At 37.2% G+C, this 25,331-nt stretch overlaps 5 protein-coding genes across 5 annotated transcripts; 3 read left to right on the top strand and 2 right to left on the bottom strand.

The window, feature by feature from the left end:
* The first annotated feature begins 1,024 nt into the window (after positions 1-1,024).
* MONOS_1031 (putative Cyclin) lies at positions 1,025-3,063 on the top strand. The gene is made up of 3 exons (XM_067862751.1): positions 1,025-1,203; positions 1,264-1,567; positions 1,631-3,063. Exons 1-3 carry the CDS (start codon positions 1,076-1,078, stop codon positions 2,696-2,698), a joined length of 1,500 nt encoding a protein of 499 aa, XP_067730052.1. The 5' UTR covers positions 1,025-1,075; the 3' UTR covers positions 2,699-3,063.
* Positions 3,064-3,089: 26 nt separating this feature from the next.
* MONOS_1030 (uncharacterized protein) lies at positions 3,090-7,824 on the top strand (the record flags this gene model as incomplete). The annotated part of the gene is made up of 4 exons (XM_067862740.1): positions 3,090-3,157; positions 3,280-3,314; positions 3,374-6,985; positions 7,187-7,824. 4 exons carry the CDS (start codon positions 3,090-3,092, stop codon positions 7,822-7,824), a joined length of 4,353 nt encoding a protein of 1,450 aa, XP_067730051.1.
* A 1,114-nt stretch (positions 7,825-8,938) lies between these two features.
* Positions 8,939-12,588, bottom strand: MONOS_1029 (uncharacterized protein; the record flags this gene model as incomplete). The annotated part of the gene is made up of 2 exons (XM_067862730.1): positions 8,939-11,524; positions 11,692-12,588. 2 exons carry the CDS (start codon positions 12,586-12,588, stop codon positions 9,203-9,205), a joined length of 3,219 nt encoding a protein of 1,072 aa, XP_067730050.1. The 3' UTR covers positions 8,939-9,202.
* A 2,597-nt stretch (positions 12,589-15,185) lies between these two features.
* Positions 15,186-22,165, bottom strand: MONOS_1028 (uncharacterized protein; the record flags this gene model as incomplete). Its single annotated transcript, XM_067862721.1, has 1 exon — positions 15,186-22,165. One exon carries the CDS (start codon positions 22,163-22,165, stop codon positions 15,524-15,526), a length of 6,642 nt encoding a protein of 2,213 aa, XP_067730049.1. The 3' UTR covers positions 15,186-15,523.
* Positions 22,166-22,336: 171 nt separating this feature from the next.
* On the top strand, positions 22,337-24,982 carry MONOS_1027 (uncharacterized protein; the record flags this gene model as incomplete). The annotated part of the gene is made up of 9 exons (XM_067862706.1): positions 22,337-22,477; positions 22,541-22,718; positions 22,763-22,848; positions 22,912-23,002; positions 23,101-23,216; positions 23,344-23,364; positions 23,575-24,066; positions 24,248-24,362; positions 24,495-24,982. The coding sequence occupies 9 exons, from the start codon at positions 22,337-22,339 to the stop codon at positions 24,980-24,982; spliced, it is 1,728 nt and encodes a 575-aa protein (XP_067730048.1).
* Between the last annotated feature and the right edge of the window lie 349 nt (positions 24,983-25,331).

Raw genomic sequence — 25,331 nt, 5'->3', positions numbered from 1 at the left:
CGATGCTAAAGATTTTATTGCTGTCGGATACAGAAACATGTATTGTTTTCCTTTTGCAGATCAAAACAAGGTCACAACTGCACTCATTAAAGACAGAGGCGGAATAATTTTCCAATGTTTGAAATTTTTAATTCAATCAAAAGTCTTTTTCGAAGTTTATGTTGAAAATTCAGATTCAAGTGATTATGTTCGTTCTGGATATTTCACAATTCGATTGCGATGCTCAAAAAGCGAAAAGATGAATTTAGCTTCAAGGTTGGTATTTTAATAATTTTTTTAGGTCTAATATATTTTTCATTTTTCAACAATTTCAAATTTGAATTATTTTAAAGTTCAAGTTCATTCGTAATAGACTGGTATTCTCCAAAGGGATGTCCGGTGAGCTCTGTTCTTTCTTGGGGTTCCATTGGATGTATTATTGTTGTTGGAGTTTCTGTTTTATATATATTAATTGGGATCGTGGTGAATGTTTGATTTTCTCTTTTATCCAATTTATTTAGTTGTGTTGAAATTTTAAACAATATTACACCGTTTTATTTCACAGGGATGCTTTTATCGTAGACGTGGAATAATGATGCTTCCTCATGTTGAATTTTGGTACACAGTTATCCTTTGCATAAGGGTTTGATTTTCTCTTTATTTCAGTTAAATTGAATAAATGTAATGGTAAAATCATATTCGATTTTTCGTTTCTTCTTTTGAAACAATTTTCTTTTTTCTTTTAATTTTGCCTTTTTTTCAATTATTTATTTATTTATTTTAGGATGGAGTTAAATTTTTGTTTAGCCCTTGCTGGAATACCTATAATGGATATACTCACTTCAAATAATGTGTTCCATATTATGTCTTCATCTTTTAGAAGATTTCATTTCATCTGTGATATTTTTTTTCCATTTCTTGATCCTTAGCATAATTTTTTTGTTGACAAATAAAACCCGTCATTAGTAATTATGATTCTTTTTCGTATCATTGGACTTGGTTTACAAATGTTGCAACATGTCAATTCTGTAGACTCAAGATGTTCCGGAGTTACAGCAGTCAATTCACATCGGCTTTCACCAGAAACAATTTGAGCATGCAAAGAACACATCAGATTCATGAAAAAAGAGAAAAATCATCGCAGTCTTCTTCAACATCTAAAAAACAAGAAAAACTCATTTCATCGCAATTTCATTGTGCAATTGCTACACTTCTTCGTTCGTGGTTTGCCTTTTTGATTTAATTTATTATTTTTTCAAATGAACTATTAACAAAAATATTAAGGATGAAGCCCTACACGTTGGGAGCTGAAGGAAGTAATCTACAAAACCCAGTTACAAAAGTGCCGTTGGAAACATGGATTTCAGGCATTCAAAAGATATCAAGAATCAGTGATGTGAATTTATTCTGTGCTCTGGTCTACATCCGCAGACTCGTCATGACAAAGCCTTGGCTGCCGTTTTGCTGGCTCAACGCTCATCGCCTTTATTTGGTGAGTGTCACAATTGCTTCAAAGCTTTTGGATGATGTTACATATAAGAACAAAGATTGGATAACAATTGGAGGGAAGTTCTTCCCAATTTCAGAGGTTTTTGAAGAGAGTTTTTTATGTGTTTTCAATAATGATCGAATATTTTCAATTTCATTAAAGTTCAATATGATGGAGCAAGAGTTGATGGCTACGCTTGATTTTTCTCTTTTTATTCGCTCTGAAGAGATAGATGTGGTTTTCAAGGATCTCGTCGAGATCACGAAAGAGGAATCTTTTCTCACAAAGCACATGGAATCCCTCGGATTTGAAATAACGTTGATGCATAACAGACATTCAAAGAATGGATCGAATCGCGATCTTCTTCCTCAATCAATCCAAACATTGCACATTTTGAATTCACCGTCTCCGCATCATGTTTCACAAGAAGTCATAAAGACAGCACCAGCTCCAGTACCGACAGTAGAAGACGTGAATACTAATTCTTCATCTTTTACTATGATATCGTCTTCTTCTTCCGCAGCGGCTCTGCCAATCACATCTACACAGACACTCACATCCCAATCTATCTCTTCTGTTTCATCACCATCATCTGCATTACCATCAACTTCTTCTACTGCTGTTTCTTCTTCATCGTCCTCCTCCTCTTCTTCTTCTTTGTCAATTTCGACTACATCCATCACTCCTGATTCCATCACACCAACAATTACAACCACTACCACAATCACCACATCATCCCACAATTCGCCACTTCTCCTGCCGTCTGCTGCTTCTCCTGTTGATTGCTCTGTGCGCTCTGCAAAGCAAACAAGACAAGCAGCAGCACCTCTTATGGCAAGCTCACTGATGACTTCGTCTCTTTCCTCTTCTTTGACATCAACTCCAACGTATTCTGATGATTCTTCGCAGTCTTTTTCCTCTTCTTTGGTTTCTATTTCTTCAACTTATATTTCATGCCCAAACTCCGACCAATCTGACATCTCCTCGCTGAATTGTTCAAATAGCCACGATTATGTACCTTCGTCTGCTCCTTCGTTGATGCATTCTGTTTTGAATCACCAATCATCAATGTGCGTTTCTTTTGCATCACATCCAAATTTCTCAATGATTTCATCAGTTTATCAGCAGGCCAAGCAAGATGAAATCAATAAAATTCAAGAACGAAATTGCGCAGATGGTCTGTATAATGCATCTGCTGCCCAACAAAAACTATCTTTATGCTCAAATTAGTCTTACAAACTTTGTTGAAATTGTTTTGTTTGTTTAATTGTAACTAACTTGTTCTTAGTAAACTTTTTTGCAAGTGTGTTAATTCTTATAACTGTATGCATGTTCAACGTTATATCGATAGGGAAGCAGTTGAATTTTTTACATTTTCTTGCTTTCTTAGTTTTTTATTTTTTGTAAGAATTTTTATCTTTTTAGCTGTCAGAGAATGTGATAATAAACTGGTTTATTTTGAAAGAGCAAACGATAATTGAAACATAGAGTGAAAATAAAAGATGATGAAGATTATTGTTTTTGCTGTGGCTTTTTTTTAAGATAAGTTTTTGTTTTCTGTAAATAATGGTTAAAGAAATATAATTATCTTTTCTAAATATTCATTTTCTTTCTTTGGACTATGACTCGACTTTACAGTTCCACAGAGCAGAACGGAGCCATGACATATCAACAACATTTCAATGAACCGTATGCAACAAAGTTTTATTTTGAAAATAATAATATTTGCCGATTTTGATATGCATAAATAATTTCAATTGCTGCATTTATTTTTTACAATATATGTGTTAATTTATTGCAATTCATTTTAGTCAACCGTCGAATCCTACAGTTTTTTATCAAAATGGTTTGAATTTCTGAGTATAAAATAATAATTTTATGAAAATCAATTTTTTATTTAACTAGATCCAACTGCAGCTTCTTCATATTTATTTCCAACAAACTCCGCTAGATCTCCTTTTGAATATAACCAATATGATGCAATTTCACAATCCTCTGGATCGTCAGCCCTATTCTTTCCTCGAAATCAAAGAGCTTGGGATACTTCAACTGAAACAAGTGATATGGAGGCGCTGAGCAATTCTTTGAATAGCTTTCATTTTAAAAAAAGCGTTTTTAATACATTTGATTCATCAAGTATTGGTTCAACTTCTTTCTTAAGTTTCAGATCTGAAGTTCCTGTTTACCCTTCTGCACGTGAAAGAGAGAGCTCTCCAACACCTCCATCTTCTCTTGATTTGACTCCTTCACAATCAAAAGAAGATGGTGCATTCACACCTGAACAGAATAATAATGCAGACATACGAGACGATTTTGTCGAAGCTTCTCCACCTCCTTCACCTCCTCCACCAGATTCGCCTCCGATGAGCACAGGACAAAACAGTGGAGTATATTCTCTTCCACCATTGCCATCTTCTCAAATATCATCATCTTCGTCGAGTCCTGCTCAAGCAAACTCCTCAAACATTGCATCGGCTGAATCCTTTGGACAAATTAATCCAATGACACATCAGTCATTGCAGTTACGGGCTATCAAAGGAGAATCTGTTGTGGACACGAAAGATTTAATATCACCTGATATAAAAAAATCATCTGATTCTTCGGGAAAACTTGAAGGCGTCAAGCAAACAAATGCGCTCTTTTCTTTGACTCAATCAATGCAAAATCAATCTTCTCCTTCGTCTTCATCTTCATCTTCATCTTCAGCAATGCTATCAAAAAGTGCTTCTTCATTTCCGTCGACTTCTTCTTCTTCTGAAGTGAGCACTTCTTTTCGATCAGACATTTCAAATCAAAATGTTCCAAATGCAAATGATTCAAAGAACTTACAACAAGCTTCTTCAGCCACTTCATCTTCCATATCATCATCATCATTTCCATCTCCTTCTTCCTCATCTTCTTCCTCTTCCTCTTCCTCTTTATCCTCCTCCTCCTCTTCTTCTTCTTCTTCTTCCTCTTCTTCTCTCTCAGGCATCTCCTCCTTCGACCACAACATGTTCTACACTCCAGCCATATCTCCTTCATTGGACATGACTTCTGCTCCATTTGGCTCTGATTCCTCGTCTTTGTCTTATCCTCCTTTCACATTCAGCGATCAATCCATCTCTACCATCCTCGGCCCCACTTCATCTTATCCTTCTTCTTCTTCCTCTTCTTCTTCCTCCTCTTCTTCTTCATCTTCATCTTCCATTTCATTATCCTCTTCTTCTTCTTCTTCTTCCTCCTCTTCCTCTTCTTCTTCTTCTCTTTCCCCTTCCCCTTCCCTTCTACAACCCACTGATTTCTCTGACTCTTCCGCTTTCCTCTTCTCCACACACACAGATTTCTCTTCATTAGACGGCTCTTTCAACTTACCTCTTTCTTCTTTTTCTTCTTCCTCCTCATCCTCTTCCTCTTCTTCCTCTTCTTCCTCTTCTTCCTCTTCTTCTTCTTCTTTTCCTTCTCCTCCTCTCCACCTACAAAATTCCAATCAATATTCTTTCCAACCTTCTTTCTCTTCCCTCGATCCCTCCAGCCCTCTCTTCAGTGATAGTTCTATGGGAATGAATATGAATATGAACATGATGATTTCGATGATGATGATGTACCCTTCAAGCGAAGGAGGAAACAGTTATTCGTCATCATCTTCTTCTTCTTCCTCCTCCTCCTCCTCAATTTTGTTATCCAACCAAGAAAATCCGTATTCACAACAAGAAATAACAGACAATGCACCACATGCTCATTCAACTGCTGATAACATCAGAAGAGCAGAGCAACTGCTGTCTTCTTGTTCTTCTTTGCCGGCATACGAGCAAAATCCGCAGTTCAGTCTGTATTCAGCAAATTCTACCCCTCTCTTTCTGTCTGCAAATGATAACAGTAATAACAGTGGCAGTAATATAAGCAGTGGTGGTTATAATTCTTCTCCTTCCTCTCTCTCAATGTCGATGCCTTCACAAATGCATTTATCTTCATCTATGTCTTCTTCTTCTTCTTCTTTGTCTTCTTCTATGAATTCTTCTTTCCCTATTTCTATGACATTATCCCCTTCTTCATTCATGTCACCTTCTTCTTCTTCTTCTTCTTCTTCTTCTCAAATGGCTGATGCTTCACCTCCTCTATCTTCTTCTATGTCTTCTACTGCTTCTTCCTCTTCTTCTCCTTTATCATTTTCAACTTCTTCAACTTCCTCCTCTTCTTCTCTTCCTTCCTCTCTCTTCAATCCAGCTGTTCCTCATTCGTTTTTCATCCCTCCTTTCAGCCATCCCCCTAACCCTTCCCCTCTTTCTTCCTCTTACACTTCAACTGCGGTTAAATCTCCTTCTCTTTCTTCTCTTTCCTCTTCTTCTTTTTCTTCTTCTCCTCTTCCTTCACCATCTTCTTCTTTTTCTTCTTCTTCTTCTTCTTCTTCTTCTTCTTCTTCTTCTTCTTCTTCTTCTTCTTCTTCCTCTTCTTCTTCTTCTTCTTCAATTTCTCCTCTTCTCAAAGCAGATTTCCCTCTTTCTTCTTCTCTTTCCAGTTGTGAGCAATCGCCTGCTTCTTCTCCATTTTCACCAGCTGATTCTTTTCTTTCTTCTCTTTCTTCTCTTTCTGCTTCTTCTTCTCCAAATATGAGCTCTAACTATAATAACCATAATAGTGATAACGCAAATATGAATTCTAATTCGAATGCGAATATGAGTGATGTGAATATAAACAAGAACAGTTTAAATAGCAATATGAATGATAGTCTTAATAACAAAGTTAATAATAGTAATAGTAATAGTAACAGTAGCAGTAATAGTCTTAACCTCCCAAATAAGTCTCTCTCAGAATCGCTGCCTTCTTTCAAGTTCCCTTCCTTGTTGTCATCTGTGGGTGGAATAACACAAATGCCTTCTATGACATCACTAGCTCCTTCTGTACAAGTTTCTTCTTCCTCTTCTGATGATGAAGGTATTAAAAATAACACATATGATTCACAAATGAATTCTGAATCGAATAAAACTAATCAAACTACTTCCTCCTCCTCCTCCTCCTCTTCTTCTTCTTCTTCCCAATCAACCTCTTTTTCAATGCCTTCCTCAAATTCCATTCCAAAACAAGAAAAAGAAGGTTTATTGAAGAACAGCCTTCCATTCCCAAATATTGTTCGTCTTCCAAATAACACAACACTTCCTTATCTTCCTTTTCTCTATCCTTCTTCTTCTCTGCCTTCTTCTTCTTCTTTATCTTCAACTTTTCCTTTGCCTATATCATTACCTCCATCTTTATCATCGTCAGCTTCTTCTTCCTCCTCTTCTTCCTCTTCCTCTCTCTTTTTACCAAATCAATCATTTTATTACCCTCCTCCTTCATCATTATCTTCATTACCATCATTATCTTCTTCTTCTTCTTCCACTTTCTCTTTCTCAGTCACTCCGCAAGCATCAATGCAACAAAGGTGGATGGCTCAGCTGCAAATGCAGAAGGAGAAAGAGAGAGAGGAAAAAGAGAAGGAGAAGGAGAAGGAGAAGGAGAGAGAAAGAGAAAGAGAAAAACAAATGAAAGAACAAACAGGTTTGTTTGGGGGAATGGAACAGCTTTCGACTTCTTCTTTTCCTTCAAATTATTCATCATCTTCTTCTCAACCATCTTATTCCTCTTCCTCCTCCTCTTCCTCCTCCTCTTCCTCCTCCTCCTCCTCCTCCTCCTCCTCCTCTTCCAAATCCACCCACCTCCCTCCCTCCATCTCCCCTCCATCCACGGGATCCGATCAAGTGCACATCGAGACAGTCACTTTCGATTCCTTCGAATTTTCCCCTCGTTCTGCCCTCTTCCACTTCCAATACGGCAGAAAGACTTTGATCATTCGGATGATGTGCCCGCCTCCTGATGATCGCTTTGCGGAAGACTCGCTTTGCACACCGTTCCGCCTCTGCTTCCGGTCGAATATTGTGAGGAAAATGAGGATTACGAGGAAGAAGGAAGGGGAGGAGAAGATGATGATGATGTCAGAAATGAATGGATGTTCATCATCATCTTCTTCTTCTTCTTCTGTTTCTTCCATTTCTCCTCCTCCTTCCTCTTCTTCTTCTTCTTCTTCTTCTTCTTCTTCTTCTCTTCTTCCTCCTCCTGTCTCCTCCACCGGCATCCCCTTCCCTGCTCGCAGCAGTGGTCCCGATGGAGAGTATGTGATAACGATGGAGACATGGCAAGTGCCCGTGAAGCAGATAGGGAGTGGAGGGGTAGGGAAGAATTGGAGCTGGAAGGAGACGGCGAGCATTTATGGCGTGCCAGACACAGCGATTGGGCTGAGGTATGTGATCAGGATTGTGGATAGGGTGGTGAAAGTGGAAGAGGCAGCGCTAAAGTTTAAGGCGAAGGCGCCGGAGATGGACATTGAGATTGAGTTTTGAGGGGGAGAGGAGGAGGGAGGGGTGAAGAGGGGAAGGAGAGGAAAGAAGAAGGAGAGAGAAAGAGAGAGAAATGAGAAGAGGAAGAGGAAGAGGAAGAGGAAGAGGAAGAGGAAGAGGAAGAAGGTTGAATTGTGATAATGATTAGTTGTTGATAATTAACGATGGATGGTTGATGATTAATAATGTTAAATGGCAATTTTGTCATTTTCATTGATTTTGTGATTATTGATGATGATGGTACAGTGAAATTATGTGTTGAATTTAAGATTTAACATTTTATATCTTTTTTTTTCTTTTCTTTTTTCTATTTTTTCTTTATTTATTTTGGGTTTTGATTTTGGTTTTGTAAATATTTATGATTCTTTTTTTGATTGAAATTGAGGGAAATTTATTTAAATTTATATTTTTCTTATTTTTTCTTATTTTTTCTTATTTTTACTTCATAAAAAAAGATTTATTGTTTTTTTAAGTGTTTTGTGGATGAGTGTGTGTTGACAGTATTTTCTTATTCTTTTTTATTCTATTTTTTATTCTCTTTTATATTCTCTTTTATATTCTCTTTCTCTTTCTTTCTTTCTTTTTATGTTTCTTCATCTTTTTCTCTTTTCTTCTTTTCTGCTTTATTTTGTTAAAAATTTTGACCACACAAAATCTCTTGTTTTTTTTCCAAAGAAAAATGACAAAATTCCTCTTAGCTTATTTGTTTTCTATTATTTCTTTTTTTTTTCTTTCTGTTTTTCTTTTTTATTCTTTTGATGATGATTATGATATTTGCCATCTTCATTTGAAAAGTAAAGCTGGTTTTAAAAACAAAAATGTTTTATCATAAAAGACAATTCATTTTCTTTTTGACTTTTTCTGTTATTAGTCTTCCTCCTCTTCGCATTTTGCTTCATCTTTATTCAATTTCTTCTTCATATTCATCATATTTGATATCTTCTTCTTCTTCTTCTTCTTCTTCTTCTTTGGATTCTTCATTTCATCGCATCAATTACACTTTGCATAAATCCTTAATTTTGTTGATGATGAAATGAAGAAATTTTTTTCCCCCTTTTCCCTTTTTTTTATTTTATTTCATTTTCTTTTTGTTATCTTCATTTGAATAATCAGAGCATTACAATTACTGTCACAGCTTGTTCTCGGCTCTTCAAAAATGAATTAAGCAGACAAAAATGTTTTGGTGAAAATGAAAAAAAAAAATTGAACACAGAAAAAAAGTTTAGAGAAAGCAAGGATTAATTTGAAAATCTACAATCTTTACATCAAAATAAGAAAGAAAGAAAGAATAACTGAAAATCAAATAGCACAATAACAAGGAACTTTTACAAGTTTCATGATTCGAAATGCTGTTTTTCTTTTCTAAATTTCACACATTCATTTACGCCAAAGTGAGAGATGGAACAGCATTCTTTGGATTTTGGTGTATTTTTGGTGTTTGTAAAGGATTTTTGGTTTTATTTCGTTGTCCTTCAGTTTCTGTTGCAAATGTTGTTTGATTTGTATTCATAAAAGATTCTTCATTTACTCCTCCTTCTCCTTCCTCAGAATTGTTTTGTTTCACTGTTGAACTCAATCCTTTCATCGCTTTCTTCTTCTTCTTCTTCTTCTTTGCTGTTGTTGTCGGCTCATCCAACACCCCAACCCACGGCGGCCTCTCATCGATCGGAATAACCTTTGAGGGTGTATCACTTCCTGATTGTTCTGTTTTATTCTGTTTCGTCTTCTTCTTTTTCTTTTTCTTTTGTTTCATCGTCATCACTTCTGTTTGAGAATCAGAAGAAAGTTCTTTTTTATCTGAAGATGCTTCTTCTTGTTGATCTATTTCATTATTCGCGTTTTCTTCTTCTTCTTCTAAATGTCCTTCTCTTTCAAAAATTCCTTCTTTCTCCTTATTTGTTTGATTTAAACTATTATTAACTTCAGAATTATCTTCATTTCCTCCTTCATCCTTCTTTTTTTCTCTGTTTGTTTCATCATCATCAGCAGCATAATTAGAACTTAACGATTTGGAAAGTTGAGAATTGATTTGGGAATGTGGTGCAATGAAAGAGGAGAAGAGAGGCGGATAAGGATGGTTGAATGAAGATCTTCTTGGGACAGTTGAGGTGAGAAAAGATGAACTGGTAGAAGCAGCCAATGAAGAAGAAGAGGAAAAAGAGGAAGAGGAAGAAGAAGGTGATGGAGAAGGAGAAAGCAGCGAAGGAGAAGAGGAAGAGGAAGATGATGATGATGAAAGACGAGGAAATGCAGTGGCTGTGAAAGAAGAGTGTGAAAGTGGATGTTGAGGCGGAGAAGAGGAAGAAGGAGAAGAGGAAATAAAAGACGAGGGATGAGATGCAGACGAAAAGGGATGAAATGGAGAAGAAGAAGGAATAAATGTTGTTGGAGAGAGAGATGGAAGAAGCGGGTGGAGTGCAGAAGAAGATAAATCTGCTCCACAAACAGAAGAAGATGAAAGAGAAGAAGATGATGATGATGAAGATGAAGATGAAGATGAAGATGATGATGATGAAGGAGAAAGAGAAGAAGTAGCAGCTGCCACAGAAATTGGCGAAGTGGCTGTGAATGTGAGCGGCTCAGGTGCTGAAGCAGATGAAGAAGAATAAGCAGATAAAGCAGCAGAAGGAGTATTTGTTTGAGGGAGAGAGAAAGAAGAGCGCTTCTTTTCCACAGAAGGAGGAGACTGGAGTGAAGGTTCGGAATAACCAGAAGGAGGATTATGAGACAAATGTCTTGATGAAAAGGGAATGGAAGGAGAAAGACGGAAAGGGGGTGGAGTGAGGCTGCGATGTGAGGCTGAAATGATGTCAAATGAGGAAAATGGATTGTTTGAGGAAGAAGAGGGGATTGTAGAAGAAAAAGGAGAAGTTGAAGAAGAAGAAGAAGTCGATGATGAAGAAGAAGGAAATGAGTAAGGATCAGGAAAACGAGATTTGAGAGTAGAAGCAAACACTGAACTGTTTTGTGCGAAAGGCGAAGCTGATCTGGCGTGTCTTGTGCTTCCGGGTGTTGTTGTGCTGCTGGCAACAGTCGAAGAAAGCGGACGCCCACGGATTGTTGAAGCAAGTGAAGAGTTTGAGGGCTTTAGAGAATAAGAAGGAGAGGCATAAGAAGAAGATAAGCCTATCTGTGTAGCTGTTGGCTGAAAAGTCCGTGTTGATGAAAGAGCTGCAAATGAAGAGGAAAGGGAAGAAGAGGAAGAGGAAGAGGAAGAAGAAGAAGAAGAAGATGATGATGATGAAGGCGTCTGCATTAAAAATGCAGCCAACTGCGGCTGTGCTGTCGATCTAAGCGATGCCTGCAGTACCTTCTCAGCTTCTCTTTCAGCTTCGTCCTTCTCATTCATTGCCTCGTCTGTCTTCGCCTTCTCCTTCACGATCTGCTCTTCCTTCTCATCCAGGTCTCTCTCCAAGTCCCGCACATGCACAACAAAGCGGTGTCTGGCGGCCTCGTGTTCTTCAGTCTCTCTGCCGCGCTCTTCGCACATGAGCATCACCTGCTTCATCAGAACACTCTCTTTCTTTTTAATCTCCCCACAAATGTTGTCAAATGACCGCTGCATCTGCTCTTTCGCCCCGCTTTCCCGCGAAATCGCCTCTTTCAGCGACAAAATCGACTCGTCGCGTAGTTTTTGCTCGGCAGCGGCTGCTTCTTTGAGCTCGCGCAGGTGAGACTGGTACTGTTTTCGCTCAGAATTGAGCTGTTGAAAGGAACAATGTGAAGTTAGTGTGAGTAAATGTGAAAATTTTCGGAGAAATAATTTGAAATAAACATTTTCAAGATAGATGAAATTAGCATAACATAAGTTTGAAAAAGAAGAAAATGAAAAAATATGTTGATAATAGCCAAACAATAGTAATAACAAACCATTTCTCTCAGTTGCCTTATGGTTTCTTCTTTCAACGCCAAGTCTTCCTGATATTCGTTTTTATTCCTCAACAATTCCTTCTGCGCCATCACCACCTCGTTTCGCAGCCTCTTCGCCTCTTCCTCCATAATCCGCTTCTCCGTCGCAGCCGCCCGCTGGCAGCGCGCCTCTTTCTGTCTCATCTCTTCCTCTTTTTTCTTCATCGCTTCAGAAGACTCCGACAAAAGCTCTGCTCTTTCACCATCATACTGCTGCCTCAGCTTCGTTTCAAACTGATGCCGCTGCTTTAAAAGCCCATCGCGCTCCCGCGTCACGTCTTCCAGCTGCTGAATAATCCGCTTTTCCTTCAGCGCCATGTCCATCTTGATCCTCTCTCGCTCCTGCTCTTCAAACTTTAGCCGCTCTGCAATCGCCACTGTATTCATCCCTTCGCTTTTCGTCACCCGATCTAACTCTTGTTCCCACCAAGCCCTCTCTTTCAAAATTGCATCTGAAAGTTTCCTTTCTTGTTCTTTCTGAATTCTTTCAATTTCTTCTTTGTGCTTTGCTTCCAGATTTTCTGTAATATTCAGTTTCTCTTCTTCAAGTTTATCAGCTTGAACTTTCATAGCTTCTTCAGCTTCATCTTTTTTCCTTTCACCTTCAGTTATCATCTGCACCTTTTCTGAAATGCTTGCATCAAGCTCTGCGATTTTTGTATTTAAATCAAGAATTGTGGACTGAAGTTGCTGCTTTTCTTCCTCAGCGAAAGCAAGTTGTTGCACAAGTTGATCGTTCTTAACTTTAAGTCTCGCGAAAATATCGGATGAGTCTGTCTCTAACTGAATGTATTGGTTTGTCATTTGTTCCCTTTCCTTTTTTAGAACTTCAATTCCTGTACGAGAAGCTTTTGTCATTTCAGTCAAAATATTTTCAATTTCATCAAGTGATTGTTTTTCTGAAGTTTCCTGTTCATTTTGAAATAACTTTAATCGACTCATTTTGCGAAGTGTTGTTTCAAAATCTTGCAAAAATACAGAAAACAAAGAGTTTTTCAAAAAATTTAAAATATTCCAATATAAAAATAAAACCTTGCATTCCATTTTTATTGCTCATGTCAATGATATATAATTTTGTGGGTATAAGAGTTCAAATTTTGCTTTCAAAACGGGATTGCCAAGATATTAAAACGAATTTTGTTATAAATTTATTATGGTTAATTTTCATCTTTAAACGAAAAATTATTCGAAAAGGAAAATATTTCATTCAAAATATGTATGCTTCAAATTCATAGCTTTTTCATCAACAACACACCATTTTTAACAAAAAAAGAATAAATTAACAAAACAGCAGGTAAAAATGGAACAGATATTCACTGTTCTTGTTAATTGTTAATTCTTTTTGTATTATTGAAATTAAGAAAAACAAAGATTTGATGAATATTTTGTTTATTCAATCATGTTTTTTTTGAAATGCTCCATGAAATATGAATGAAAAAAACTCTTAAACATTTTTGTTGTTCACCAAGTATTGTTTATTGCGGAAGTCCAAAACAAACTGGCATTCTATCGATGTTCATTATTCCACATTCACCTTCTTTTGTTTGTCTTGTTTTTCTTGTGCATGACAGTGTTAATGATTTGTTATTCAATTTCACAATTTCAATCACTTTTTCGAAGCTTTCTTTGAAGATCCGCGCTGTTGAAGGAGTTTTGTGAAAATCATTCACAAGTCCACTTTCTTTAAAAGCAGAAAAAATGTTTATCGATGAAGAAACTTGCAATATTGCGTTCATTGCCACCCATAAAAGTTGTTCCACACTGTCGTGATTTGAGCCAGGCCTAACCTGTTGAATTTGAAGTTTCCAAAGTGAGAAAATTGATAAATCCAATGTTTGAAGAAAATGTTTGCATTTGGAGGAAAAACTAAAAGCAAGATATTTTAATTGGCAAGTCGAGTCAATACATTATCCGATAGGTGGATTCTGCAGCCATCAAGCATCAACACTGCTTGTGCATGTATGTCTGGCAAAATCATTCTTTTCATGCTGACATGGGGAATGATAACTTTCTCAATCCAGTTTTCGAACAACTCCTTTGTGAAAATAGACGAATTTCAGATTTCCACACAACCATGAATTCCGATTTGATAGCCTAGAGATTGAAGGGATCTAATGTTGAATGGTTTTTGCACCAGAAAACAAGGAGGAACAAAGGTTCCATCAAGTGAAATGCAGTGAAGCAATGATATTCTTTTTTCTCCTCTGTCCACAGGTGTGTGATCAATTTCACGATTTTCATTTGTTCCCACAATTAGGTTCATCTTTCTTGTATCTTCATGGGCATGATAACATGATTCATCAGCACAAAAGATCATTGAAGAATATTTGTCACACATACATTGAGTCAAATGATTTTTCCAGGTGATAATGTTTTGTTCCGACATTTTCACTCTTTTCACATCTCTCACACTTGAGGAGACGATCATCAATTCCTCGCAATGCCTTTATTAAAAAGAAGAATGAAAATTATGAGAAGGTATATAATGACAAACTTTCACCGGAACGGCTCATTCATGTTTTCTGGTGATTAACTGTCTTTTGTCTCTGAAATTTTCGGTATTTCCATCACTCTTTTTTCTTGTTTCCTGGTCATTCACATGTTCTTATTCTCAGCAACATTTTTTCTTTTATATCCGGTTTGAATCTGACAAATAAAACTCAAGGTCCAGCTGAGTGCCTTTGCAATTCGTTCGTCTGAAGGAATTTTGACTTTTCTCTTTTTTCATTCGTCGAAGAAGGAACGAATTAATAAAACTTTTGTTTTTGAAGAGTTTCGAGATAAAAAAGACGAAATGAAGTGTTGGTATAATTTTGGCGTGAAATCCTGCTGTAACTGTTTCAAATGAAGGTATTCTTGAAGTTGATAATACTGAAGGCATTTCCAGTTTAAAAATAAACAAATTAGTTTCACTTGAACAACCACAATAAATAGAGAATTATTTTTGGTAACATTTAACAATTAGCATGAACGGTGAGCGACTGAATGAGAAAACTTTGAATATAGATTTTCTCATTCTCCAGAAATCATAAAATCTAGAACTTTTGTAGGAAACAAATAGCATTTTTTTCAAAATCGATAAAAAAATAATTTTCCAATCACTTTTTCTTTCTTTCTTTCTTTCTTTTTTTCTTTTCTTTTCTTTTCTTTTCTTTTCTTTTCTTTTCTTTTCTTTTCTTTTCTTTTCTTTTCTTTTCTTTTTCTTTTCTTTTCTTTTCTTTTCTTTTCTTTTCTTTTCTTTTATTTTTTTTGTGATCTGAAAGAGTTTTATAAAGGAATGAGTGAAACTATTTTTTGTGCTTTGAACAAAAAAGCTTTACAGTTCTTATTTTCCTCCAAGAACACTACATTTTATTTGTTTTCCTTTCACTCATATATGATAACATATCTTTTATAACAATTCGAATGCTTCTGAAATTTTTTGTTTTTGCAATTTTTGTTCGATATACTTATTCTTTAATTCATTTATTAAAATTATATTTAATAAAATCACAATTCATAACCCAAACTTTATTCAAATGAAGATATAAAAAATGGAGACGAAAGAAAATATGAGAGAAGGGATATATTTTATGAAACAAAGCATCAAAAAAATAATTAAACAATGATCAAACAATAAAACAATGAGATGATAACAATAAAACATTTAAACACTTCATATAGTTAAACAACCTAATATTCTGAAAGACTTTAATAAAACATATATGAACTCTTTCTCACACTCATTCACACACATGTAATTACATATTAAATTAAATACATACAAAAAAAGATATCAACAACATAATCAGACTCATATTTTTCCTGTCTCTCTCTGCCATTCCTCAAACAACTGCAGCGCAAAACACTCAGACGGCTTTGTTGTCATCTGCTGAACCTGAGAGGCAGGTGAATGAGAAGAAGGAGAAGGAGAAGAGGAGGAAGAGGAAGAGGAAGAAGTTGTGTTCGGATCGCTGATTGTGCCTTGCTCCATTTTTTCCTGCAGTTTGTGATGCTTCTCGTATTCCTTTGCCTCGCTGGCGACGGTTGTTCCAAGCGCCATCACAGACACAATGTCGACAAGCTGGTTGAATGCCTTGGGATCGAGTGCGAAAGGAACAGGAGTTTGTTCAGAGGAGGAAAATGAAGAAGAAGAAGAAGAAGAAGATGAAGGCAATCTGTGCAAACAAGTTTGAGAAGAAGATGAAGAAGATGATGATGAGAAAGAGGATGAATTCGTGCCTTTCTGTGTTTTTTTAGAGGAAGGTTTGATTGTGGCAGCTCCTCTGTCAATTGATATTTGTGACAGCCATGTGAGTGTTTCGCGTGTCAGCTGGTGAACATCAACTTTGCGGTTCTCAGACTTCTGAGAAGAATTGGAAGGAGAAGAAGTTGAAGAAGAAGCAGAAGAATTGTATTTGGTATGCTTTTGCTGTGATACACTTGGCAACATTTCATTTGCTGTTGATTGTTTTGAGTTCTGTTGCAGTTTATCATTTTCCTTTTTCATTCTCTCTCTCTTCAACCTTCTCCACTTCTCCTTCTCCTTCTTCCTCTTCTCCTTCTGCTCCTCCTCCATCAGCGTCCTCTGCTTCTTTATCCTCTTCTCGTCTGCCGTTTCGCCCTGCTGTGCAGCCACCGCCGCCGCCGCATTCACAGCGTCTTCCCACGTCCCTTCCTCCTTCAGCTGCCTAAACAGCCCCGGCAGCATCGTCAGCATCCACTTGTTGTGTGCCACAGGAGGTGGGTCTGGGTATATGTTGATGGCCACTGATTCAGGCGCCCCCGTCTCTCGCATAAACTGCTCCCGCTTCTGGACAACAGAAACGGCATCCAAAAAAAGAGACAGAAGACGAGAGAGCGAAAGCACACGGCGATGCGACAGAGCCATCCGCTCTTCTTCTCTTTCAGTTAGATGGTGTGCAAGTGCTTTAGCCATGATCACTTTGGGCTGTGGAGGAGTGGAAACAGGAAGAGTGGGGCGTGTGTCAGACAGGGGAGAAGAAGAAGAAGAAGAAGGTGATGATGATGAGGATGAAGTGGATGAAGAGATTGTTGAAGAAGAAGAAGAGGAGGAGGAGGAGGAAGAGGAAGAAGGCTGAACCTTTTGCAAATGAGCAGTTGAGCTTCTTAGCTGAGCCGAGCTTCCATTCAGAGTCAAAGGAATAGTAGAAAACGAAGGCTTTGGAGAAAGGGATTGCTTTGTTGTTGAAGCAGAAAATGAATCTCTTCTTTGCAGAGCTGAAGAAGGCACAGAATGAGGAGAGGCAAGCTGAGCACTTGTTGTACCTGAAGAAAGAGAAGACGGTTGAACAGGAAGATTCAAGTGAAAGAGTGACGTTTGTGTGGAAGGGCGCGAAAGTGGTTTTGTGAGTGGGGCAAGTGATTGCTGTGAGGATGAACGAGATAAAGAGGAAGAGGAAGAAGAAGAAGTGGAATAAGAAGAAGGATTTCCAGAAAACAATCGGCCAAAATTTTCTTTTTCGCTCTTTTCATTCGTAAGCTTTAAATTCTTTAGGTCTGAATCAAACTCATTTTCTCCTTTACCTCCTTCTCCTTCTCCTTCTCTTTCCCCTTCTTCCTCTTCAATCATATCAACATCCATTTCCTCATTATTTTTATCACTCTCATCATCATCATCGTCACTGAATCCAGACGATTCGTCCTCCATCAGCACATCCAGCTCACTCCACCCTCCAACTTGCCCGTATTTCCTTTCAATGCGCCTGTACTGCTTCTCCAACTCCATCTCTTCCTCTTCTTTTCCTTGCCATTCCTTTCTGACTGGCAACTCTTCCAGTGAAGTTGAAGAATATTGCGCAAGTGAAGAAGAACGCGAAAGAGTGCGGGGAGAAGAAACAGCAGATGAAAGCGGGGAGGAAGAGGGGGTGGAAAAGGGGGTGTGAGAGAGGAGAGAACGAGAGGTGAGCGCTGACTGGGAAAGAGGAGATCGTTCCAGAGAAGAAGAAGAGGAGGAAGAAGAAGAAGAAGCAGAAGAGGTTGTTGAGGATAATAAAGGAGACGATGAACTTGAGCCTATTATTTTTTTATCCTCCAAATCATCCTTTTTTCCATCCTCCTTCACTTTCTCATTCTTCTCCCCCATTTCCCCCTCCTCTTTGATCTTCTCTTTCTCTCTCTCATCCATCTTGATCTTCGTGGGTGCACTGCGTGTGATATGCGGAAAAACCATCTGAGGCAGCTGGTCGTGAAAGAGAAAAGTGAATCGCTGCAACGGAAGCGATGTGTTGTGCTGTGCGTGTGCCAATCCCAATTTCTCTGGATTCGGAGGAAGAAAACGTGAGGCGGGTGTGGAGTGAACGGAGGGGAGATGGACAGTGGAGCGAGTGCGAGAGGAGGATAAAGGGGAATGACGAAGAGAAAGTGAAGAGGAAGAGGAAGAAGAAGAAGAGGTTGATCTGGTTGTGGATGAAAGATTCTGATTTGGAGTGTTATGCTTTCCAAAAGACTTTTCGCGATTTGTTTGTGGCAAGCGAGAAAGTGAAGAAGAAGAAGAAGAAGAAGAAGAAGGCTTGGAGAACTGAGATGAATGGAACTGTCTTTCTGTAACTGAAGAAGTCACAGCACGATTTGTGGAAGAAAGCATAAGCGGAGGAATTGTTGGATGCGACAAAGAAGTGGCCGGCCGGTTTGAAGGCGCTTTTTCTTGTTCCATCACCTTCTTCTTCTTCTCCTTTTCTGCTTTCTCCCTCAAAATCTTCTCAATCATCTTTCTTCTCTTCATTTCCTTTTCCCTCTCCTTCTCTCTCTCCATGTCCAGCTGCCCTTCCCCCAGCGCCATCATCTTCAGCTTCCTCTCTCCAATCTGCTGTGCCTCTGCCAGCTCGTTCCACTGGTTCCAATGATCCCACAGCTCTGGGTCAATATACCACGCCGTGCCATACCTCGGCCTTTTCCTTTTACCTCCACTTAGTCCATCGCTGCTTTGCCCTGCACTCCCACTCGCATTGGCTCCTGATGATAAAAGCGCTGAAGAAGAAGAAGAAGAAGAAGCAAGCTGCTCCTGTTGAGTTTGCTCTTCGGCTGTTCTCTTCAGCAGCTCCTCTTTCATTTGGAGGCGGCGGGTGAGGCGGAGCAAGGATAACTCAACGGTGCCTGTCATTGAAATTGGAGGGAGAGCTTCTGTTACTGCTGAAAGAGAGGAAGAAGATGAAGAGGAGGAGGAGGATGAGGAAGTTGATGATGAGGAAGAAGAAGATAATGCATCTGATTGAAGTGTTTGAGATGAATTATGTGTCTGTGACGCAATGACTGACTGAATGTATTCTTCCACTTCTTCTGGTGAATGCTTTATTTTGTTCGGATTTTTAATTCCACTTATTTCTGAAGAAGAAATACTTTTTTTGATTGAATCCTTCTTTTTCACAGGAAAATTATTAAATCCATTTTTTAATAGCTTTTGTGCTTGAAGAGGCAAACAAGGTGTTGACTGTGAAGATTCATCGAATCTGTAAATAGGCCGTTCATATGCATCTAATTCTTCATCACTATTTCCATCTTCTCCTTCTCCTCTTTCTTCTTCTCCTCTTTCTCCTCTTTCTTTTCTTTCTCCTCCTCCTTTTCCTTCAATTTCTCTGATACGTTCCATTTTAACTTTACTAAACATGGAAGGATTGGAATTAGCTTCTGAACCAGTTTTCTGCTCGTCTTCTTTTGTTGAAGATAAGCCTTTGTAATTCACTTTGTATTGTCGATCAAAAAATGGAGCAGCAGCATTTACAGATCCAATTGATGACAAATGACTTTTCATAGAAGATTGTATAGTACCAGCCGATTTGCTATTTTCTGTGGTTTTAACTTTTATTTCTTCTTCTTTTTCATCTGAAATAACAGTTGATTGTCCGTTTTGCTCCGATTTTCCAGTTTTTATTTTGTTTTTATCATCCAAAATTGATACTCCTGTTATTTCCTTTGTTCCATCTTCTTTTTCAACCAATTGCTTTTGAACAGTCATTGGCAGTGCTGCAAACACATCAGAAGAAGAACTCTTCGCATTCTCCCCTCTTTTCATCTGATTGGCAGAATGCTCATATTTATTGAGTGGAGTTACAGCCTTTGTCACTTTCACAGGCTGTACTGTTGTAAAAGGAACATAAATCATCGAACTGATCTTCCTTTCAGGCGACAACTGAGGTTTTGTCAGCGGCGGAGTGAAATTCGGGTAACTTTCATCTCCAAACTCAGATTTCAAGCGCTCGGCTGTCATTCTATTTATTTCTCTCTCTTTCTCTTTCCGCTTCTGGTTCTGTTTTTTCAAACGGCGCTGTGCCGCTCTTCGGCCGCGCTCAATGACAAGCTCCCATTCAGCTGGGGATGAAGACATAGGTTGTTGAGTGAGATTTGAATGTTGTGTGGTTTGTGACTTGCTTTGACAAGTTGGTTGAGAAAGTGCTTTTGATGAGGAGGAAGAAGAAGAGGATGAATTCATTTGTATTTGAGATAATGTTGCTTCTGTAACATCACCTGTTTTCAAAGAGCGTACAATTTCATTGATTCTTGTAGAATAAGGAGCATATTTATGAACAACTTTAGTTTTTGATCGTTTTGGCTGCCAACCAGGCGCAGAGGTTGTTCTTTGTGGGGAAAAGTTAAGTGTTTGAAGAGATGTTTGTGGTGAATCAAAAAAAGGAATAGAAGACAAAGTGGAAGTGAAAGAGGAAGAGGAAGAAGAAGAAGAAGTTGTTGATAAAAAGTTTTGAATTTCAGTGTTTGATAAAGTCTGGATCGAATTAGGTTGTTGCTTGGTTGAAGGACTATCTGATAAAATGGTTGGCATTCCAGAAGAAGAAGAAGAAGAAGAAGAAGAATACGATGATGAAAATGTATTATTTGCGTTAATAAACAACTCTTCAGGTACTATTTTATCAAAAGTGTAACAAAGTTCTGGTGAAAATGAGTCAGAAAAAGTTGATATCTTTGTTTCTTCATTGTCCGCTTCAACTCCCATTTTCTGAGTCACTGCCTCATTTTCCAACTGATTCTGCACATTTGTTCTATACACTCTTCCTATCCCCGCGCGCATCCTTCTTCTTTGCCGCTCTTCTCTTTCTCTCAGCATCCTTACTCTTCCTTCTGCTGCTTTCCTCTGTTTCTCCTTTTCAAGCATCGCCCTTCTGCTTTTCTCAAGTTGCTGCACCATCTTCTCTCTCCTTTGATCTCGAAGTTTTTTCTCCTCCCACACTTTCTGGTTACGCAGCGCTTTCCTTTTCAGCTCTTTCGCTCCGAACAGAATTTCTCCGGTTTCAGAATCAACATCTTCATTATCTCCGGATTCATCCATTTCTTTAAGTATTTCTGCATTTTTTGTGTATGTTGAGACTTCTTCATCATTTTCACTGATGCTATTTTTCACTGTTCTGTCTTTGATCTCTTCAATTTCTCCTTTTCTGACTTTTTCTTCAAAAAGTTTTTGTCTTTCAAGTTTTTTGGCGTTTTTGCGAAATATCTCATTCTCATATTCAACTGCAAGTCGTCGAATGACCGATTTCCTTGCCATATTCAACGAGACCGGAGAAAGAAAAAGTGAAGATTTATTTGCAGAATTGTCCGTTTCAGTTTCATTTTCTAAGTCTTGTTCATTATTTGCGTCTTGGTCTTCTTTGGTTTCTTCAACAGAAGATTTTTCTGATGAAACTTTCTTAATACTTATTGAATTTTTATCATCTGATTTTCCTTCATTTTTTCGAATAATTTTTGTTGAATTTTGTGAGTCAATTTTTCTTCTATTGTCACCTTCTGTAATATTTAATGAAAGAGTTCTTTTCCATGATTCATCTGAGGTTTTGTTGATAACATCTCTAAAGATAGTTGAAGAATCTTCCTCAAACATGTCTTCTTCTTCAATATATGTGCTTTCAAGTTCTCTCCAACTTTGCTTTGGCGCAAGTTCTTTTTTAAGCCATTCCAAATCTTCAACCGTAAGAAGAGATACAAACATATGGGCTTGAGAAGGGCGCGTATGATAATCCTGTGAAGCTAATTCGGGCATAGACAGTAATGGACTTATCTTTTTAGCTTTTTGTTTTGGCGTTTTGTTGAATGTTGAGTTAACCATTGCTTCAAGTTCAGCTGTCCAAGTTTTTCCTTTTGATTGTTCATCTTCAAATTCAACAGCTTTAATCTGAAGCAACTGATCGTACGTGAAAAAAGAAGGAGTCCAAAGACGAATTAGCGTTCGAAAATCCTCGAGACTATGTTCCCTTAATCCTTCAATAAGTTCAAGTGGCACTTCCTCAAGTTCTTCAAGCAGAAGTTCTTGCCTTTCGAACAAACACTTCTCGCCAGTTTTTTCAACACATGGCGAAGAAGTGCAAGGAACATTTTGAGGTGAAAATTGTGATTTATTGCTCTGTTGATTCAACTGTCTCCATATTGATATTTTGCTTTGAGCGTCGATTTTGCAATTAAATGGAAATGAAAATTGGCTTTCAAGCATTAACAAAAATACATAAATAAATGAAGTGCGTTTAAATCAATGTTATCCTTTTGTATCGAGCGAAAAAGAAGAATTTAATATTTTGTTCTCCAAAAATTTTTATTTTGGAGAGTGAATGATCAGAAAGATCATATCGTTTACCATACTTATAAGATTCGCAAATAATTCTTTATGTGTACCAAGCGAGATTCGCTTGCTACGCGATGCTGGTTTGGAGTGCTGGGATTTATTTTATTATCCCTTGCATGCGCCATCATGGGCATGTCGATTAAGTTTTTATCTTCTTTGTCTTTTGTATGGATTTTCATGGGGGTTTGTTTATTACTATTTTCATTTTAAAAAATCAAATCATTATAAAAAACTGGTTTACAAAAGATGAGCCTATTGCTTTTTTTCACAGCCGTATTTTCTTTGTTGGCCGTTTGCTTTTGCAACCCAAAGCGAAGAAATAATGTTGTAATCATTATCTCACAATTCTTCCTTGTGTTCGTGCTGTTTCTCACCCCAATTGTTGCAGTTGCTGCTTTTGTATCGTCTGGAATCTTATATGCAGGTATGATGCATAAAATTTTATCAATTTAAGCATTTTTCTTTTAGTGATTGGCATTTCCACTGGGTTGGAAGCACTTCAAAAAAGCATAACAATAGATTGTTCCGTTCAAAGTGTTTATTGCATTGAATCAGTGTGAAGAATCACTTTTTCTCCCACTAACATGATTTTATCTGATTATTCGTGCTGAAAACAGATTCACAAAAATTTAATGCAAATGCTGCTTGTTTTTCCGATATTACTTGTTGTTTCATTTATCGTTTCTGTCATGCTGTTGATTCTATCATGTATGCTTGCAATATATTTTTGACTTTAAACATCTACATTTATAATTTGCAAATAACGGTAATTATTTTTTTTTTGTTTCAAATGATTTCTATTTTAGTTCAAATACATGGGCAATTTAAAGCCGAAAAATTTTCTTTAACATTCATCTGCATCATATTACTTGCTGTCGGTGCTTTTGTCGCAGCTTTTTCATTTATCTTGAAAGATTGGATGGTGTGCCATTGGATGATTTCATTAATGAAATTTCTTTCTAATTTTTTTCATGTTATTTATCAATGAACTGATTCTGTGCAAACATAAATATCAACTTTTGAATGGATCTATCACAATTAAATAAAAGAATGGAATTCATGTTGATACAGTATGAATATAATATCTTTTCACATATTTTATTAAACAAATTTGCAATTTCCAAATATGATTACTGTCACATAATTTACTTTCACTTCATTGACTTATGTAATTTTCACATCTTGCTTTATTTCACTTAATTTTTCATTCTTATCATTTTTTTTCCTCTTCTGAATTCAACTTTCAATTCACTTTTTCCCTTGTTCACATCATCATCAAGCTTATCACAGCTGCAGGTGTATTTGGAGTATTCATCACTTTAACCTCAATCATTGGGGTGATTGCGTCCCTTCAGCCAAATCAGAGCCTTTCAGCAGATGAAGAGCGGGAAGAAATTCAGCGGCGCCGTGTGGCAGAGGAGCAGAGGATTGAGAGAAAGAAAAGAGAGAAAGCGAATAATAGTAATAGTAATAGTAATAATAATCATAGTGATAATAACAGTAATTCCAATGAAAACAACATCTTCTCTTCCAGCAGCAACTTGGGCGGAGAACAAGATTCTCAATGGAGCCAGAGGAAGAGACGTGAATCTATTGTGCTACAGGCTGAGTGGATCGAAGCGATAAATGAGAGGAAAAGAGTCAAAAGAAGAGCTTGCCTGTCGCTTTATCTTGTGCTCACGCTGATCATCAGTGCCTGTCTTGTAGTCTATGCGATATTCTGCTTCACGTCTACTGCAAATTTCGTGGAGTGGATCGAACAGGATTCTTATGTGTGTTTTTATTATTAGGAATATTTTTATGGATATATTTGATTTATTCTTTTCTTTTCCTTTCTTTACGTTTTTTCCTATTTCTTTCTCCTTTTTTTTTAAAACTCTTTGAAAATTTCAAACTATTTGTTTCTTTCTTTCTATTCCCATCAATTTGACTACACACACTCATATTTCATAGGCACTGAATGTGTTTTTGACCAAATTTGATGTTGTTCAAGAACTCAATCTGAATGAACGGAAGATTTTCTTGAAAGACCTTGTGTCTGGATTGCTAAAGCTTGTCGGCTCTATCAGTATGCACTCTTCATTCAATTTGTTTTTTTCAATGTATCTATCTATCTATCTATCTATCTATCTATCTATCTATCTATCTATCTATCTATCTATCTATCTATTTATTTATTCAAATTTCTTTCAACGTTTAGCATTGGTGGTATTTCTCTATGTTCTCTTTTCTGTGCTGCCAACACTGCAGATGCTTCTCAACAGAGTCAAGTTGTATTCCTTAGCAGACGACACACAAAGCAACTCTCTTCTCACTCCTCTTTCATCTCACTCCACAGCCACTTCACCTTCACCTTCTCTTGTTCTTTCATCATCATCACCATCTTCTTCTTCTTCTTCTTCCTCCTCTTCTTCTTCTTCAAGCAATTCATCTCTTCCGCCTTCTTTTGCTTCATCTGGCTACACTTCATCTCAATCACTTGATGGATCATCCATTTCTATTGATTCTTCTCAATCACTTGCCTCTCCATACGCTTCTTCAAACAACTCAAATTTATCTCGAAATAGCCTGCCCCGCACGTCTTACACAGGAAATTCGTCGTTCTCTTCCTCTGACAGGGTCATCGCTATGTACAGCACACCGCTGTATGAGCCAGATAATGGCAATGTTTCTGTTTATTCTTTTTGAGACTTGACTTTCTGAAAGAGAGGTTGGAGTTTCGATGAGTGAAATAATTTTAAATTTTTTTAATTTTTTTTTAATTTTTTTTTATTTTTTTTTATTAATTTTTGAATTTCGTTTGATTTATTTGTATTGCAATTCAATTTCTATTTCTATTTCTGTTTTGTTTTGTTTTGTTTTGTTTAATTTTATTTTGTATGCTATTCATTGTACATTAGTAAAGTTTGATGCATTGTAAAATGAAAATAATATATTATTTTTTTTTTGAAAGTTGTTGAAAATTTTTTCAAAGATCAGTTTTCTTATGTGACATTTCTTTTCCTGCAGTTTCTATTAAATTTTTAATTCTTTTATT

Source organism: Monocercomonoides exilis, assembly GCF_001643675.1.
Source record: "Monocercomonoides exilis strain PA203 chromosome Unknown scaffold15-1837935, whole genome shotgun sequence".
Classification (NCBI taxonomy): domain Eukaryota; phylum Preaxostyla; order Oxymonadida; family Polymastigidae; genus Monocercomonoides; species Monocercomonoides exilis.
Note: the sequence above shows the minus strand (reverse complement) of the source record. Positions and strands in the feature narration are given on the sequence as shown.

Excerpts from the sequence above, each read along its gene's own strand:
- MONOS_1031 (XM_067862751.1), top strand. The coding sequence starts at position 1,076 with ATGCAAAGAACACATCAGATTCATGAAAAAAGAGAAAAATCATCGCAG. Across the intron at positions 1,204-1,263 it reads GCTACACTTCTTCGTTCGTG|GATGAAGCCCTACACGTTGG; the intron begins GTTTGCCTTTTT and ends AAAAATATTAAG. Across the intron at positions 1,568-1,630 it reads AGTTCTTCCCAATTTCAGAG|TTCAATATGATGGAGCAAGA; the intron begins GTTTTTGAAGAG and ends ATTTCATTAAAG.